At 48.8% G+C, this 18,057-nt stretch overlaps 2 protein-coding genes across 3 annotated transcripts in view; one reads left to right on the top strand and one right to left on the bottom strand.

Moving 5' to 3' along the window:
* The first annotated feature begins 4,913 nt into the window (after positions 1-4,913).
* Positions 4,914-18,057, top strand: part of Slc23a1 (solute carrier family 23 member 1) — a 14,015-nt gene continuing 871 nt past the window's right edge. Inside the window, exons 1-16 of one of the 2 annotated variants that reach the window (XM_006254602.5) lie at positions 4,914-5,084; positions 6,512-6,571; positions 6,971-7,032; positions 7,637-7,771; positions 8,141-8,298; positions 8,912-9,000; positions 9,105-9,172; positions 9,310-9,491; positions 9,621-9,741; positions 9,924-10,080; positions 10,687-10,834; positions 11,409-11,514; positions 11,733-11,862; positions 11,944-12,087; positions 12,448-12,543; positions 14,485-14,746. In XM_006254602.5, the coding sequence (XP_006254664.1) occupies positions 4,985-5,084; positions 6,512-6,571; positions 6,971-7,032; positions 7,637-7,771; positions 8,141-8,298; positions 8,912-9,000; positions 9,105-9,172; positions 9,310-9,491; positions 9,621-9,741; positions 9,924-10,080; positions 10,687-10,834; positions 11,409-11,514; positions 11,733-11,862; positions 11,944-12,087; positions 12,448-12,543; positions 14,485-14,729 (2,001 nt within the window). In that variant the 5' untranslated portion in view covers positions 4,914-4,984 and the 3' untranslated portion in view covers positions 14,730-14,746. Of the gene's footprint in view, positions 5,085-6,511; positions 6,572-6,970; positions 7,033-7,636; positions 7,772-8,140; positions 8,299-8,911; positions 9,001-9,104; positions 9,173-9,309; positions 9,492-9,620; positions 9,742-9,923; positions 10,081-10,686; positions 10,835-11,408; positions 11,515-11,732; positions 11,863-11,943; positions 12,088-12,447; positions 12,544-14,484; positions 14,747-18,057 lie in introns of those variants that run through there. The other variant, NM_017315.2, reaches the window with a different exon arrangement.
* Paip2 (poly(A) binding protein interacting protein 2) overlaps positions 17,025-18,057 on the bottom strand; it is a 17,175-nt gene continuing 16,142 nt past the window's right edge. The window contains exon 6 of the mRNA NM_001014148.1: positions 17,025-18,034. Coding sequence (NP_001014170.1) covers positions 17,978-18,034 — 57 coding nt within the window. The 3' untranslated portion in view covers positions 17,025-17,977. The remainder of the gene's footprint in view (positions 18,035-18,057) is intronic.

Raw genomic sequence — 18,057 nt, 5'->3', positions numbered from 1 at the left:
GAATGGTGGTTTAGTCCCTGGGAGCTCTGGTTGGTTGGTATTGTTGTTCTTATGGGGTTGCAAACCCCTTCAGCTCCTTCAATCCTTTCTCTAACTTCTCCATTGAGGATCCTGTTCTCAGGTCCATGGTTGGCTGCGAGCATTCGCCTCTGTATTTGTCAGGCTCTGGCAGAGCCTCTCAGGAGACAACTAGATCAGGCTCCTGTCAGCAAGCACTTCTTGGCATCAGCAATAGTGTCTGGGTTTGGTGGCTGAGTGTATATGGGCTGGATCCCCAGGCAGGGCAGGCTCTGGATAGCCTTTCCTTTAGTCTCTGCTCCACACTTTGTCTCCATATTTCCTCCCGTGAGTATTTTGTTCCCCCTTTTAAGAAGGACTGAAGCATCTGCACTTTGGTCGTCCTTGTCTGGATCTTCATGTGGTCTGTGGATTGTATCTTGTGTAATTCGAGCTTTTGGGCTAATATCCACTTATCGGTGAGTGCATACCATGTGTGTTTTTCTGTGGTTGGGTTACCTCATTCAGGATGATATTTCTAGTTCCATCCATTTGCCTGCCTATGAATTTCATGAAGTCATTGTTTTTTTTTTCTTTTAGATTTATTTATTTATTATATATAGGTACACTGTAGCTGTCCTCAGACACATCAGAAGAGGGCATCAGATCTCATTACAGATGGTTGTGAGCCACCATGTGGTTGCTGGGGTTTGAACTCAGGACCTCTGGAAGAGCAGTCAGTGCTCTTAACCACTGAGCCATCTCTCCAGCCTGAAGTCATTGTTTTTAATAGCTGAGTAGTACTTCATTGTGTAAATATACCACATTTTCTGTATCCAGAAATGTCTATTGAACCCAGCATCTGGGTTCTTTCCAGCTTCTGACTACTATAAATAAGGCTGCTGTGAGCATAGCGGAGCATGTCTTTGTTGTATGTTGGAGCATCTTTTGGGTATATACACAGGAGTGGTATATCTGGGTCTTCAGGTAGTACTGTGTCCAATTTTCTTTCTTTCTTTTTTTTTTAAACTTTTTTTTTTTTTTCGGAGCTGGGGACCGAACCCAGGGCCTTGCGCTTGCTAGGCAAGCGCTCTACCACTGAGCTAAATCCCCAACCCCTTGTGTCCAATTTTCTAAGGAACCTCCAGACTGATTTCCAGAGTGGTTGTACCAGTTTGCAATTGGTGTGTGGGTCACCTTATCAGAGGCTTCCAGAGGTGTTATCAGTGAGGTCACCTTTCCTGCCCAGACAGTCAGTCCACCTGAGGCTTTCAGGGAATTCCCTTTCCCAGACTGTCAGGGAAAGCCTTCTTAGGCTTTGGCTGGTATCCAAAGGGAGAGAGGAAGGGTTATAATTTTCTGAGTTAGGAGTCAGAAAAGTGGGCAGGTTCTATGGTGGCACGAGGAGGTTGAATTCTGGGAAGGAAGTTGTCTCATGAAGGAGGTGAGTACCCCTCCAGCTCCTTGGTATGGCCTTAAGTGAATCAGCCTTCTTGACCAGTGGGCTCTTGGCCAGGTGACTGACAGCCCAGCTGGATTAACTTGCTCCTGTTCAGTGTGCGTTTGCCTGTGCACTCGTGCGGAAGTTGGAGGATGATTGCTGGAGTCAGCTTTCGTGTTCTACCCTGTGGATCCAAAGGATCAAACCAGCAGCAAATCTCCCACATACCCTTTTTTCTTTTTCTTTTTCTTTTTTTCTTTTTGAGACAGGTGTCTTAGTGTTTGTTCTATTGCTGTGAAGAGATGCCATGGCTGAGGCAACTTTTTTTTTTTTCTTTTTTCTTTTTTTCAGAGCTGGGGACCGAACCCAGGGCCTTGCGCTTGCTAGGCAAGTGCTCTACCACTGAGCTAAATCCCCAACCCCGCAACTTTTATTTTTAAAAAATCATTTGTGCTGGAGAGATGGCTCAGTGGTTAAGAGCACTGACTGCTCTTCCAGAGGGCCTGAGTTCAATTCCCAGCAACCACATGGTGGCTCACAACCATCTGTAACAGATTCTGGTGTATCTGAAGACAAAACAACTACACTGTACCATACACATTACATAAATAAAATATTTTAAAAAATCATTTAGGGGTTGGGGATTTAGCTCAGTGGTAGAGCGCTTGCCTAGGAAGCACAAGGCCCTGGGTTCGGTCCCCAGCTCCGAAAAAAAGAACCAAAAAAAAAAAAAATCATTTAATTGGGGCCTTAGTTTCAGAGGGTTAGTTCATGATCATCACAGCAGGAAGCAGATAAGGCATAGTGCTGGAGCAGTAGCTGATAGGCAGGCAGTGGGCAGAGAGAGACACTGGACGTGGTATGGGCCTATGAAAAACTCACATCCACCACACTGATACACCTCTTCCAACAAGGCCAGTTGGAGTCGGTCTGGTGCTGCTGTGTATTCAAATGCTATATACTATATCCCAAGACCTGGTTGTCCCCAAAAGAGTGAATTCTTCCATACACCAATGTTTGCTGTGCAAACCTTGTTCTCACCCCTCAACTTATCTCTGATTGGTTAATAAAGATGCCCACAGTCTGAGCTGGGCAGAAGAGGTGGGGGAAACAAAGATTGCAGGGCTTGGCATCGGAGGGACCAGGAGAAGAGGAAGAAGGAAGCTGCTATGGGGTATCAATTGTAGTAGGCACACGGCCATGAGGGCCGGCCTGATGGAGAAGGAGTGGCCCAGGTAGAACAAACAGTATGTCTCCGGGAGAACCACAAAGCAGCTTAGAGGGTAGATATCTGCCTAGCGCTAATGCTTTTAAGCTTATTATAAATATAAAGGTTTCTGTGTCTTTTATTTGGCAACTAAATGATCTGAAGTGGGGGTGGGGGTAGAAACCCCAAATAAATATTTAACAACCTCCAGAAAAATAACCACTACCAGGCCACACCTGTTCAGCCTGGTGACTACTCATTTAAAAACATGAGCCTATAGGGGCTGGGGATTTAGCTCAGTGGTAGAGCGCTTACCTAGGAAGCGCAAGGCCCTGGGTTCGGTCCCCAGCTCCGAAAAAAAAAAGAACCAAAAAAAAAAAAAAAAAAAAAAACTGGTGGCCCCAGACAAAGGCACGCAGGCCTTCTTACAGGAAATCGGGGGAACCCTGTAGAAGGATTAGATAATCTAAAATTTCACTGGTAGGCGATGGAGATAGTGGTGGGGGTGGGTCACAGGTAGTCAGTGGTCTGCATTCCTACGTCATGAACATTTAATCGCAGGATGAGATCAGGTTGCCCAGCACAGATGCCCATCCTGAGATAAGATATTTCCCCATCTTTTTGGTTACCTCCAGACTGGTCTTTGGGAAGGAGTTTGATGACCTTGTTCCTGGAGCTGGTGCCTAAGGACTAAGTCAGGCCTGGTCCTTATGGAGACAAATGGGGTTTATGTGGTCCTTTCACTGACAGTAGGAATGGCTCACAGGCAGTGGTCCAGCTAGACCAACAATGGCTGTCCACCAAAGGAAGGTCCAAGTATCCAGGAGTTGTTCAATCCATGAGGTTGGTCTTCAGGATCTGCCAGAATCCCAAAGTGGGCTCAAATGCCAGTGAAGAAATGGACTTGCCAGCAAGAGCAAAAAGCAACTAGGTAAAGAGCCATGTCCCTACATCCTTTATATGGGCTACCAACAGGAGGTGTGGCCCAGATTAATGGTGGATCTTCCCATCTCAGTGTTTGGTTTCAAACCCAGGGACAAGGGACTGAGGTGCATATTTTACATATCGAAGCCGACCTGCCCTTCAGGCTATCCCAGCATCCCTTGGTCCTGACCTGGCACACCCTGTCCCAAGCCCTGAACTTTCCAGTCTAGGGGCTATGCTGCCCTTCCCCTAGAGGCTCTTCCCTATTTAATCAGGCATTTTGATCTTTCCTCTGTCTCCTCTCTCCCTCTCTCCCTCTCTCTGCCCACACACTCTTTCGCTTTCTCTTTCCCTCTCCTCTCTCTCCCTCCTCCTGGCAGCACATCTGCCTTTGTATCTGTTAATCAGGTTTAAATCTGGCTCATGTTACCGATGGAGAAATAATGTATCACTCAGAGGATCCAGAATAAAAATGGGTCTCCCCACTTCAAATGACGTAATCAAGAAAAACATCCCTCGGGCTGGAGAGATGGCTCAGTGGTTAAGAGCACTGATTGCTCTTCCAGAGGTCCTGAGTTCAAATCCTAGCACCCACATGGTGGCTCACAACCATCTGTAATGAGATCCAATGCCCTCTTCTGGTGTGTCTGATAATAAACAGATAAATCTTTAAAAAAGAAAAAGAAAAAGAAAAATCCCTCACAGACCACTTGAGTTTTAGTTAATTCCAGGTGTCACCTAGTTGGTCACCAAAAATAGCCATCACACAAGGTAGCCTGAAGCTCACTATGTAAACCAGGCTGTCCTTGAACTCAGAGATCTATCCCCTACTTGCCTCAAGTGTGCTGGGGTTAATGGAGTGCTACCGTGCTAGCTAGACCTAAAGTAACTTGGGAGAGGAAACAATAGGTAATGTTCTAATCTTTGGAGCAGATCAGAATGTTGTCTTCACCCCAGGACAGAAGTCTTCTATTCTTTTGAGCTGTAAGCTTAAGGAACAATGACAGAGTTGATGTTTATCTTCCGAGTGTTGCCTGAGAAACGGGAGGTGGGGTCCAAAGCTGACCAGAAGGGAGGGGTCCACGTCAGCAGCCTCTAAGGTTAAGCTACCTAACAGTGTCTTAAAGACATCACTGTAGGGTGCAGCGTGGGGGCTGGTGGGTGTCATGGCCCATGCACTCACTTTTTCAAATCTTGTAATGCAGATGTCCTGGTGAGATTTGGGCGGTATTGAGCTGCGATTGAAGAAGGGGGAGAAGGGGCTCCCTATCTGCCACCCGCAGAGAGCTGGGAGGAGTTGCAGAGGCCCAACAGGTCAAACCACTTCGAGAGGGCAGTGCAGGAACCAGGAGAGGAGTGGACCAAAAAGCAGAGGAAAGGCTGGAGCTGCAAAGGGAACAGCACTCAAGACGGCCATGAAGCAGCTGCCTAGCTGGAAAGCCATGCTGCCCGTGGGCCCTTGGCTTAGCCTGTGCCCCTGTGCCCCAGACGGGACACGGGCGCAGCAACTCAGAAGTAGGTAGCCTCTGACGTGCTTGGGACTCCGATAACCAGAGGGGAGCAGGTGCCGATCACAGGCCCAGCTCTTGCTAGGGCCCCTTGATCCTCATGACTGCCTCTGCTAACAGCCAGGCTAACCCAGGCTGGATAGGAAAAGAGAAGAGATGTAGGCACAGACTGAACATGGGTGAGGTGCCCAGGAGGGTCCCATGTTCAACTTAATGTTCTGACATATTTATTTATTTATTTACTTATTTATTTATTTCCCCTTTGAAATAGGTGTGTGTGTGTGTGTGTGTGTGCGTGCGTGCGTGTGCGTGTGTGTGTGTGTGTGTTTCTATTTTATTATCTGAGGGTCTTACTACATAGCTTTGACCTGGAACTCATTCTGTAGAACAGGCTGGCCTCAAAATCATAGAAATTTGCCTGTCTCTCCTCCTGGGTGCTGGATTTTAAAGGCATGAGCTACCAAGATAGGGTCTTATGCAGCCGAGACTTTTGGAGGCTGGTCTTGGACACCCTATCCTCTTGCCTGCACCTCTCTTTGCAGGATTACAGGCATGTGTCATCGTACCTAGCTTTTGTTAGTTTAAAAAAATTAATAAACTATATTTAGTGTGTGAGTGTGTGTGTGGGGCAACTTGTGAGAGTCAGTTCTCTTCCAGCACATGGGTCACGGGAGAAGATGAACCCAGGTCAGGCTTGGCAGCAAGTGCCTTTTCCTGCTGAGCCATCTTGCCAGCCCCCAATTTTATTTATTTATTATTAGTTTGTGTGTGTACGTGTGTGTGTGTGTGTGTGTGTGTGTGTGTGTGTGTCTGTCTGTCTGTCTGCATTTGTGTCTGTGCTGTTTGAGTTTGGGTGTTTTGCCAGAGGGGTACATGTGGAAGCCAGAAGACAGCCTATGGAAGTCAGCTCTCTCCCTCAGGTCCCAGAGGTCAAATGCAAGTCACTGGCTTTGTGGTCTATGCCTTTACCTAAGGCTGGCCCTTTCCTGTATTTTTCACATAGAGTTTTGCTATGTTGGGTGGTCTTTTTAAGTGCGTAGTCCAGGCTGGCCTAGATGGAAATCATTATGTAGGCCAGGCTGGCCTAGATGGAAATCATTATGTAGGCCAGGCTGGGTTTGAACTCACTGGGATCTGCCTCCTGGGTATGGGAATAACACGCATTAGCCACTACACACAACAACATTCTTAATATTTTTGCAACAAAGAGGGCCCCTTCTCATTTCCACAGGGTCCCCGACACTGCCAGTTCATCCTGGCTAATATGCTCACCCTGACACAGCACAAGGGGGCAGAGGCCTGTGTGGATGCCTCAGGAATCCTATGTGGTGAAGGAGGGGGGCCAAAACCAACCTGAATTCAACCTTGGTTTTCTGAACCTCACTTCCTGTCTGACCGAGATCATGTCACCACTAAGTCTTTTTCTTTCTGCAGTGAAAGAGTTAACACATGCAGCCCCAGAGGGTAGATGTGACAGCGCATATACAAATACAGGTAATGGCATTTGATCCTGTCCTCAAAGAACAGTGACAGTGATAAGATAAACTTCCATTAATAAATGTAGAGTGCGGGTGATGAGTCATGTCCCCTCCTCCTCCTGTGTCATCCCTGGTCTGTCCCCTCTTCACCCTGTAGACTCTGGCCTTCCCTAGGGAAGCAAGAGCAGGCCTTGTGCCAGGCTTGGATGCGGGTAGGATAGAGAGTACTGAGCAGGTGGGCGTGCCCCTCGCTTGGGTGGCCTTTACCACCGGAGCCAGAGTTAATACCTTACCTCCGCCCCGTCCCCTTTCGCAATCTGGAGCTATGGACCTGGTTACAGATTGACTTTGAACAATGTCTGATGTGTGGAGTAAAGTCCTCCTTGGCCTTGGTAAAGCACTCTTCTCTCCTCAGAGATTTCTCAAACCCGTGTCTCAGAGATGAAAGCTCAGGAGGACCCCGGGAGCTCAAAGCAGGTGCTGGGGGAATAGCGGGAGTTGGGAATTGGGCTCAGGGTGGACATAGCAGATGGGGGCTGGGCCTGTGCTGGTCTTTCTGGGAGGGCAGAGACAACGTTGCTAACTAACGTGCTTGACAAAAAGTGACAGTCCTGAGTTGCAAGTGGGACTTGGGGAATGGGGTGGAGGGAGGGGGCGAGGCCTTAGGTTTAGAGGCCGCCTGACTTGGGCTTAGGGCTCAGTTAGAGGCTGGGCCTCCCCTCCCTGTGCACCTTCAAGGACTTCAAAGAGGTCGAGGTGGGACACAAGGAGGCTTCTCCACAGTCTAACCCTGCCTGGTCTGATCCCGTTTTTGTCTGATACCTTCCCAGTCTTTTGACTTAGGGGTCTCACTAGAAACCCCGGGGACTATGGGCTCTGGAGGCCTGGACATTGCTGTCATCCCTGTAGCAGGATGTGGGAAGTAGGAAGGACCACTGAGAACCACCTGGGGAGGGTGGCTGCTGCAGCCTGGCCTCACCTAGCTGCCGGGAGGCCACTGTGGTTCCCTTAGTCCAGTCAGCGCAGGCTTTGCCTGTTCATCACTCTGCCCTGAGCTGCAGCTCCCTCTTTCCCTGAGCAGCATGAATGCCCAGATTCAGCAGGGACTTCCACCAGGGACCAGCAGGCACCTTTGCCCGCGGAGCCCAAGTTTGACATGTTGTACAAGATTGAGGACGTGCCACCATGGTACCTGTGTATCCTGCTGGGCTTCCAGGTGTGTTCTCAAGGCCGCCCTGCCCCATGTGACATACTCCAAACGGCCTCAGGTCAGCAAGGTCATTACAGGTTAGAGAAAGAGACAAGGTCAGCACAATGACTGTCACCAAACAGCTGTGCCAAAGAAGATTAAGTGGCCTGGGAGGATTGTGGGTAGCACATGATAGACAGGAAAAGCCCATCTACAGAACCATAGGAAAAACCTGGGGGAGACTGGGGTTCCTCTCTGGGAGCTTGTCGGGTGTGGTGGGTAATGTCACTGCAAGTAAGCGCCCTGTCAGTATGGTGCAGGTTCAGGACACAGACTTGGGGTGTCCATTTCCACAAGAGTGTTGTAGGGTCACTTCTCGACTGTCTCTCACTCCAGCATTACCTGACATGCTTCAGTGGTACCATTGCTGTGCCCTTCCTCCTGGCTGAGGCGCTGTGTGTGGGCCGCGACCAGCACATGATCAGTCAGCTCATTGGTACCATCTTCACCTGCGTGGGTATCACCACTCTCATTCAGACTACAGTGGGCATCCGGTGAGCGCTCCCCGCCTCCCCCCTCCCTGCCCACCCTCACTCCCAACTCTGCTCATAAGCATGCGCGCGCGTGCGCGCACACACACACACACACACACACACACACACACACACACACGTGCATTTGCACGCTTGCCCACCACAGGACAGTAGTCTGAGACTGGCTGGTTTCTGCCCTGTCTGCTGCCCTGTCTACCTCCTAGGAGGCCTGAGATTTAGGAGGTCCCCTCCTCTCACTCTACTCCAAGTTTAGGAGTACTATTTCCCTGCCCATTCCTGTGAGCAGGCTTTCAGCAGCCATATGTGGACCTGGGGGATTCCTAGTCTCGGATGAGCAATCGAAGTCTGCACGGCTCAGGGGTGGTGGATGTGAACAGTCACAAGCAGCCCTCAGATTCAGAAATGGAGCAGTCCCTTTTGAGCACACGGCTCCTCTGGGCGCCGAGATGGAAGGCAAAGTGAAGAGCTTGAAATGGAGGAGCCCTGGAAATGTTGGGGAGGGAGTCCATGTAGGGGCTCAGGGACGTCCCTTCCTCTGTCCCTTCATCTAACCTTCCTTTTCAACACCTTCTCCTCAACCCACTCCACCGCTGCTACTGTGTGCCGGTTCCAGGCTGCCGCTGTTCCAGGCCAGTGCCTTTGCGTTTCTGGTTCCAGCCAAGGCTATCCTGGCCTTGGAGAGGTGGAAGTGTCCTCCAGAAGGTGGGTTCAATTTTGGCATTTGCACTGGAGGCCTGGGCAGCTTCCCGGAGTCTGGGCACCAGGGTGTGTTCATGGCAGTGTGTTCTCTCCATTTCTGCCCCCAGAGGAGATCTACGGTAACTGGAGTATGCCCCTGAACACCTCTCATATCTGGCATCCTCGGATTCGGGAGGTGGGTAAAGAGATTGGGTCTGAAGGATGGTGTAGGTGGGCAGGTCACTGCTGGGCTGTTTTCAAGGAGGTGGCTGAGGAACTTAACATTTTGATAATGGTCAGGTCAAATTGATATCGCTCATTTTGCTTTTTTAGGTCCAGGGTGCAATCATGGTGTCCAGCGTGGTAGAGGTGGTGATTGGGCTGTTGGGGCTGCCTGGGGCCCTGCTCAGCTACATTGGACCTCTCACAGTCACCCCCACTGTCTCCCTTATCGGTCTCTCTGTTTTCCAAGCTGCTGGCGACCGAGCTGGCTCCCATTGGGGCATTTCGGCTTGGTGAGCAGGCAACCGGACTCCTGCCCAATCCCAGGCCTACCGCACATCCCCTTCATTCCTACCCTCTCATCGGTGTCCAGGTCCCAGCCTGGCCCACCAGCTATTTCCTTCTTGTGTCTCTGCCTCCAGCTCCATTCTACTGATCGTCCTGTTCTCCCAGTATCTACGCAACCTCACCTTCCTGTTGCCTGTTTACCGATGGGGCAAGGGTCTTACTCTCTTCCGCATCCAGATCTTTAAGATGTTTCCGGTGAGGAGCTCGCAGATGCTGCGAAAAGGGGCAAGACCAGAGCCAGGGAAGGTCGGGGCAAGGGCAGGGTTTCCCCGCCAAAGGCTGGGGGTCAGCCAGGGCTCTGGGGCTGACACAGAAGCAGGCGAGTCTGCACCAAGGTCTCCAGTGCCTGCAGCACCCCGTCACCCCACCTGCTCCAGATCGTGCTGGCCATCATGACCGTGTGGCTACTCTGCTATGTGCTGACTCTGACAGACGTGCTGCCCGCAGATCCCACAGTCTACGGTTTCCAGGCTCGAACTGATGCCCGAGGGGACATCATGGCTATCTCTCCCTGGATCCGGATCCCCTACCCATGTAAGCAAGCCTGCTTGATTCCTTCTTTTTCCAACTGAAATTCCTGAGACACATGGTGACTCTGGGTTCAGCTGACAAGGCATATTTGCCCTGATGGTGGATGTCCCTGAGTGGTAGTTTACTTCCACATCTTATTCTGGACTGCTGTATTATTAGTAAGACCCCCAACCAGCTCCTCTCCCTTTCTTTTCTTTTTATTTATTTATTTATTTATTTATTTATTTATTTATTTATTTATTTTTTTCGGAGCTGGGGACCGAACCCAGGGCCTTGCGCTTCCTAGGCAAGCGCTCTACCACTGAGCTAAATCCCCAACCCCTTCTTTTTAAGATTTATTTATAGATTTTTTTTTTAATGTAGGAGTGCTCTGTCTGCATGAACACCTACATGCCAGAAGAGGGCATCAGATTCCTTTATAGATGGTCGTGAGCCAGCATGTGGTTGCTGGGAATTGAACTCAGGACCATCTGGAAGCGCAGTCAGTGTCCTCAGCTGCTGGCTGAGCCTTCTCTCCAGCACACCCCACTCCCCCCTTTTCAAATAGCCCCGTCTATTCCCAAGCCACCACAGCCTCTTCAAGAACCAACCCTGTTTCATCCAACCCAGGTCAATGGGGCCTACCCACAGTGACCGTGGCTGCAGTTCTGGGAATGTTCAGCGCCACACTGGCGGGCATCATCGAGTCCATCGGTGATTACTATGCCTGCGCCCGGTTGGCTGGAGCACCACCCCCTCCAGTCCATGCTATCAACAGGTATGCCCACCTCAATGTCTGACGGGAGGAGCCACTCTAACAGCAAGTGTAGGGACAGGACTGGGTCCCACACTTAATGGGCTTAGGCATGAAAGTCACCCTTACCCCTAGCCCTCATTTGGAGTATGGAATGGGGATTACTCATTCTGTAAATGCTGGGAGCCGCTGAGGGTGTAAGTCCCAAGGAAACCAGTTGTTGAGAACGATGTGTGCACCCAGTTCATGTGCACTCTTATTCAGTGGCCAACCGGGCTGTGAGGTCAGGGCCTTCATCACCTTCATGAAGCTCAGACCGTTCACGGGAGTAAGCACTGCCCACTGAGTACCGGTACTGACACCTGGTTTCCAGGCACTAGCTGGTTCCAGCCTGCACAGCCTCAGAAAGGGTGTAGCGGGACCAAGGTGGCAATAGACTGGTGAAGGGGTGGGGTCGACACCCCACTCACCATTTCTTTTTTTTTTTTTTTTTCTTTTCTTTTTTTCGGAGCTGGGGACCGAACCCAGGGCCTTGCACTTCCTAGGCAAGCGCTCTACCACTGAGCTAAATCCCCAGCCCCTCACTATTTCTTTACAGGGGGATTTTCACCGAAGGCGTCTGCTGCATCATCGCTGGGCTACTGGGCACAGGCAACGGGTCCACCTCTTCCAGCCCCAACATCGGGGTCCTAGGGATTACCAAGGTGCCACACACCACTTGCCAGAGGCAGCACAGCCCTGTTCATGGGTTGCAGGCCCTCTTCTAAGCCATCTTGGTTTTGGCCTGGCCCCATCCTGTCTTTGAGAGCATCCCACCTTTATCCTACCCCCTCCTAATGCTGGAGTCTGTTTGCACACCTAGTACCCTGCCCCCTGGACCTAGCCCTGCCTCTGGGCCTAGCCAGCCCCTGGCTTCCTGCAGGTGGGCAGCCGAAGAGTCGTGCAGTATGGTGCAGGTATCATGCTAATCCTGGGGGCCATTGGCAAATTCACAGCTCTCTTCGCCTCACTGCCGGACCCCATCCTGGGAGGGATGTTCTGCACTCTTTTCGGTGAGTGTCTGATGCCTCCCCAGGGGGAGTGGCAGGACCTGGTCTAGCCAGGCTGAGCCTCTAGCAGTTCTGCTGTGGCAGGTATGATCACCGCTGTGGGACTGTCCAATCTGCAGTTTGTGGACATGAACTCCTCCCGCAACCTCTTTGTATTGGGATTCTCCATGTTCTTCGGCCTCACGCTACCCAACTACCTGGATTCCAACCCAGGTGCCATCAACACAGGTACCCTTCGTTCTCTACCATCTCAGAGTGACCCTTCAGTGACACAGTACTTCCCTAGTGCCAGCAATGAGGCTGGGATTATAAGCAAGAGGCTGGCTATGCTCACTTAATTTTCCTAATAGTTCCACGAGATTCTATTATTACCTCTGTTTTCCAGAGGAACACGAGCTCACAGAAGCTGAACGACTTGTCCTAAGCTAACAACTAGCAGCGTGGGAGACAGGGATACAGACAGGCTTGGAGGTCAGGCTTTGTCATATTCCATGGCTATGACAGTAGATAAGTCAGTGGACCACGGTGGAATGTCCCCTGAGCTCTGCTTTCCAGAAAAGGTCACTAACCCCTTGACCTACTCCACAGGCGTTCCTGAAGTGGATCAGATCCTAACTGTGCTGCTGACCACAGAGATGTTTGTTGGTGGCTGTCTTGCTTTCATACTGGACAACACAGTACCAGGTACTGGGTCAGCTCTGGGAGGGAAGCACAGAGGCAGGCTATACTGTCGTGTATACTCACGAGGGTTTGGTTCCTGACATGTGGCCAGGCCTGAGGCTGTGCAGGCCAGTGCACAGAGGAAATGGGATGGTGGTGTCCACTGGCTGGAGGAAAGACTGAGGTACGACCTATGACCTAGGGTCTTAAAAAGGATGAGATCATCAGAGTTCTCTTTGGGCTTGGTAGTCCTTGTCTTCCCAACTCTTTAGCACCACTAGGCTGAGAACACCTTTATCTTCAGAGCTGGGTAGGTAAAAATGCAGCGTTGGTTTGCGGGAGAAACCAAGAATGGTGGCAGCCTACTGCATGAATAGGAGAGCCCCCCAAAAAACGAACCATGGATGCCCAAGTTCGCTTTTTTGTTGTTCTGTTTTGCAAGGATTGTGGAAATGTGATAGTTCAGTATGCATATGCCCAGTAAATATATTCTAAAAACTGACAGCCATCAGATCTGAGTCAGGACTACAGTGTCTCACGTCATCCTCAGACCTGACAAAGTACTTACCTGCCCATATCTGACTTAAGTGCTAGACTTAAGCCAATGTTGAAACTGCAACACAAACTGACCACAAAGTCGTAAGGGAACCCTAAACTGCCAATCGGAAAGGGCCATTGTACCGCACTGCCCTTGCACATGGGCTTGGGGAAACTGGACGAGCAAAGCTCAGTGAAGAGGGCAGTCATCAACCACGTTTGAGACACTGCAGTTCAGACTGGTTTGGACTTCTCGCTCAAGTGTCCATATCTGCTCAGTGTTGACATTATCCCTGCCTCGTACCCCAGAGAAGAGTCAAATGCAGTTTAGGACAAGCTGCTGGGATGTACCAGCTTGGCTCTGAATCAAACAGAGGAGGATGTGCAGGACAGTTGGTTATGATGAATCCTGGCCACAACATGGGAAGTAAAACTGGGTTTAAATAACAAATTGCAGTAAGTAGGCTGGGGTCGTTGTAGAGAAGCTGGCTCCTTCCTGGGACCCTGTTAGTGCTCTAGGCTAGGCAGGTTTTCACCCTTGGGCAGGGGAGTAGAGCCAAGAGACATTGGGACTGGCACCTGCCCCTGGTCCTGTTGGAACATGTCCAGGCGGCCTCTCCTGATGCATCCTGCTCTCCTAGCCGAGCTCACTCAACTGCAGCACTCTGGGCTACTCTTACCTCTGGCTGCCTTCACTCCTCCCCTATGTTAACCATCTCGGTCTTTATCAGCTCTAGCCCTCCTCTCCCATAGGTACGCCCTACCTCGTCGAAGATCTCTTGCTCAGCTTGGCTTTCATCCCTACTATAATATAAATATGGTTTATGTCCCAAACGTAGAGTCGTAATAGTGAATCCTAACACTGATAAAGGATTTCAAGGTCTATGTCCTCGGGCTGGTGGGCTGACTCAGCAGGGAATTTGCTGAACCTGATCGGAGTTCAATGCCCAGGGCCTAATGGAGCAAGAGAATACTTCCTGTGCTAATCCTAAGACCTCCTCACTCTCATGGTTCCACAAATTCTAGATAAACAGTAAATGTGATAAAAAAATTTAAAAATATGTCCTTACTTTAAGGTACAACTTGAACACTATTTGGGTCCCATGAACCAACCACACACTAGTCCCACATTCAGACAATATAATGACTTAGCTTGTTTCTTTACCTTAAATTTTTGTGCCTATGCACCCTCCCAGGAGTGTTCAGAAATAATGAAATTATTTAGCACAAGACCTGATGTGTAGTTACACAGCATTCATCTAAGGTTTCTCAGAGCTCTGGGAAGCAAGGCATCTGGGAACAAACTGCCTTGACTCCATTCTGGCAAACTCACACTGGATTCTAGAAACATGCCTTAGGGCTGATTATGTGTAGGGAAGGTAGCAGAGGGTTGTTACCCTCCTGGATGACCTCACTGTCCTCCTGCAGGGAGCCCAGAGGAAAGAGGTCTGATACAGTGGAAAGCCGGGGCACACGCCAACAGTGAGACGCTGGCCAGTCTCAAGAGCTACGATTTCCCGTTCGGGATGGGCATGGTAAAAAGGACCACCTTTTTTAGATACATCCCCATCTGCCCAGTCTTCAGAGGATTCTCTAAGACAGAAAATCAGCCTGCAGTTCTAGAAGACGCTCCAGACAACACAGAAACTGGGTCTGTGTGTACCAAGGTCTGAAACTACCTCTATGAAAGGTAGGATGTGCTATGGTTCTTGTGGGGGGCTGAATAATCAAACATCTGTTTAAACAAGCAAAAAAATCAAATCAAACTTTCATTTCTGTAATCTGTTACAAGTTTCTTCAAGGGGAAAGTAGGTTGGGTAAAAGTTCTATGTGGATCTAGGTAGAATTCCTTAGCCATATTGTAGTGAGAAAAGAAATTTCCAAGTGTTGTGAGACACTGATGGTCACAAGTACGCTGATCAATCCTACCAGATACAGGCAGCATCTAGACCAAGTAGAGAGTCTAAGAGTAGTCACTGCCAGCCTGGGTCCTCTCTCTCTTTTTTTTTTTTTGGAAGCTGGGGACCGAACCCAGGGCCTTGCGCTTGCTAGGCAAGCACTCTACCACTGAGCTAAATCCCCAACCCCCTGGGTCCTCTCAAGTACAGTACTAGTCAGTACGATTGGCTCACCTTCCACCGATGCATGCTCCTTCCATTCATAGCCCCTCTCAAATTGAAGGCGTTAACAAGTATGCACTTTGTGTGCATCGGTGCACACCGTGTGCTTGTCTGGTGCCTATGGAGGGCAGAAGCAAGTATAGGATCCTCTGGAGCTGGAGTTAAGGGTGGTTGTGAACCACCATGTGGGTACTAGAAAATCAAACCTGGGTCCTTTGCCAGAGCTCTTATCCACTGAGCTATTTTTCCAGCCCTTCGAGTGCAGGTACTATCATTACCATACCTAAGTAACATGTTTGAGATTGGAAAGGTTGAAAATACTGCAAACAGGAGAGATCCTTCCACATATGTTAATCGGTTCATAAAATTAATTAGAGGTCATAAAATTAAAATCACTTACAATTCAGTTACCAGAAACCTGCTAACATAAGCCTGTAAGAGGTTGATCATTTTATCTTTAGAGCTTCAAAACACGTGGGTACAGTTCTGAATCCTACTTTTGTCTAGAATGCAGACACCTGGCTCTAGTTAATTCAAATATTTTCCCCCTCAAACAAGAGACATTGCAGTGGTGGCTTAACCACACAATGCCTGCTGTAAGGAGCCAGGCAGGAGGCATGAGATCAAAGCCTGAGTGATGCTCCTTGTACATTTGATTCTGAGCAGTTACAGAACAAAGGGACTGAATGTGTTATGCCCACCCCACTCCCAAAACAAGTGTCAAGCATGCCTGTCTTTTTCTTGAAACCTTGCCTGCAGTCAGGTGTAGTGGCACACATTTAATCCCAGGACTTTGGAGGCAGAGGCAGGTACATTTCTGGGAAGTGGAGCCAGCCTGCCCTACACAGTGAGCTCCAGGGCAGCCAGTACTATGGAGACCTTGTTTTGAATAACAAAACCAAATCAAATCAAACCAAACCAAGGACCAACAAGAGGAGGCTGCTCTTCCAGAGGACCATGGTTCAATTCCTGGCACCTACATGGCAGCTCACAATTGTCTATAAATACAATCCTTAGGGGTTCTGGTGTCCTGTTCTGGCCTCTCTTGCTACCAGTTTTGAAAGGTATTCACAGACATACCTGCAGACATTAGTCACTCATCTAATTAAGAAAAAAAAAAAAAAGTAAGAAATCAAAGCCCTTCTCTATTAGTTTAAGGTAACTGTTTCTATAAAGTAAACTCTTCAGTAGCTGCACATGGTGGCGTAATCCCAGTGAAGGCAGACAGGCAATCAAGGTCAGCCAGGACAGTCAGACGTACATAGAAAAATCCTGTCCTGGAAAAACGAGACAAAACAAACAAAAGACCCTCACTGGATGTGGACAACCCGCAAACATTGGTTGTTTAGCATACATAAAGTAACTCCTAAATTCAACCGCTAGCACCATGAACAAAAAACAAAACAAAATAAAAAGCTTTCTGAAAGAATGAGCCAGAAATAACCATACAAAAGAGCGAGGTAACCCTGGCACCCAGAAACTTGAGGTAAGAGGACCCTAAGTTCTAAGCTGGCCTTGGCTATGTAACAATATACTGTCTCAAAAACAATAAAGGACCCCCTGGTCTGTTTTCGTCTTTAGCTGTATAATATCAAGAAAAATCTATGCTGCTGCACATAGTAAACAAGTGCTCTGTCACTAACCGACATCCCCAGCCCAATCCTAACTTTATACCATGGCTAAGACTGCTGACAATGCAGGTTTGGGCAAGGACAAGTCAAACACTGGCAGACACCTGCATGGCTACTGTGGACTGGAGCACATCCTCACCTCCCGCACAGGGCGGACCACTGCCCACACTAGGTGAGCACCAACGCTGGAGTCTGCACCAATGACACAAGCACCAGCTCAGTTCTACTATCATTTATTTTTTTAAATATTTTTGAAAAAATATAATTTTTTTACAATATTTTCAACTTAAACACTATTCACACTGAACACGTATGGCAGCTTAACCTACTCAAATATGAAGTTTAAGAAGCCAAAACTGTTCTAGCTTTGTTAAAAGAAAACGTGTGCTGCAGACTATAGTCATGATGGTTATTAACAAAGCAGGGAAGAGCACCAAAGTCACGCCACTGTCTCTTGAGTGCTTCAATTGGGTTATGGGTTGGTGTGGGTCCTGGTTAGACTTCACACGGATGGTATGATGCAATCAATCTTCAGAAGACGCAAGCCTCCAATTGTATTTCCTCAAGCTTAACACTAGGAGAACGCAGCATTCCTAACATGATAATACACCAGGCAAAAGTCAGACAGACTAGATCCCATCTGACCACCACCTTGTAACCTCAGGCAAAGACATTCTTGTGAAATTACTTTAAAAGTTAACAGATTTTCTCCAGAAAAGGTTATTTTTGATGGACAAATGCAACTGAGAAATCTGTTTAACAATCAGAACTTAATTTAAACTTACTTATTTACTTATTTTTTTTACAACGTGTAGACATTAAAAAGTGTCAACTAATCCTAAGGGACCAGTTTAGCCTCAAAGACAGACAATTCAGTGAGATTTGGAGGTGATTTAATTTGGTTCTTTGTCACAATCGACTGGTGCTTCTTCCTGCTGTCTTTACATCAAGCCATGCGGCCAATTCTACTTTCAGTAACTGTGTGACAGCTTCTTACTTAGTAACAGTCTCAGCACTTTTATTAAGCATGCAAGACTAACAAAAACTTTGGCAATGCGTAAGTGTAACACAGTGACGAGAGAGAGCTTTTACAATGGAGTCTTCTAACACTGCCTTCCCAGTGTGGAAACTGTGCTACATCCACCCAAAGCGGCCGGCTGCTCAGACATGTCAGTACTTCACCCCAGGAACAAACTCCTTTGCATTGGGATTCAGATTGCTCTTCACCTGGAAAATATTAAAAAAAAAAA

Source organism: Rattus norvegicus, chromosome 18 (genome assembly GCF_036323735.1).
Source record: "Rattus norvegicus strain BN/NHsdMcwi chromosome 18, GRCr8, whole genome shotgun sequence".
Classification (NCBI taxonomy): Eukaryota; Metazoa; Chordata; class Mammalia; order Rodentia; family Muridae; genus Rattus; species Rattus norvegicus.
This window is presented reverse-complemented; position numbering and strand designations above follow the sequence as displayed.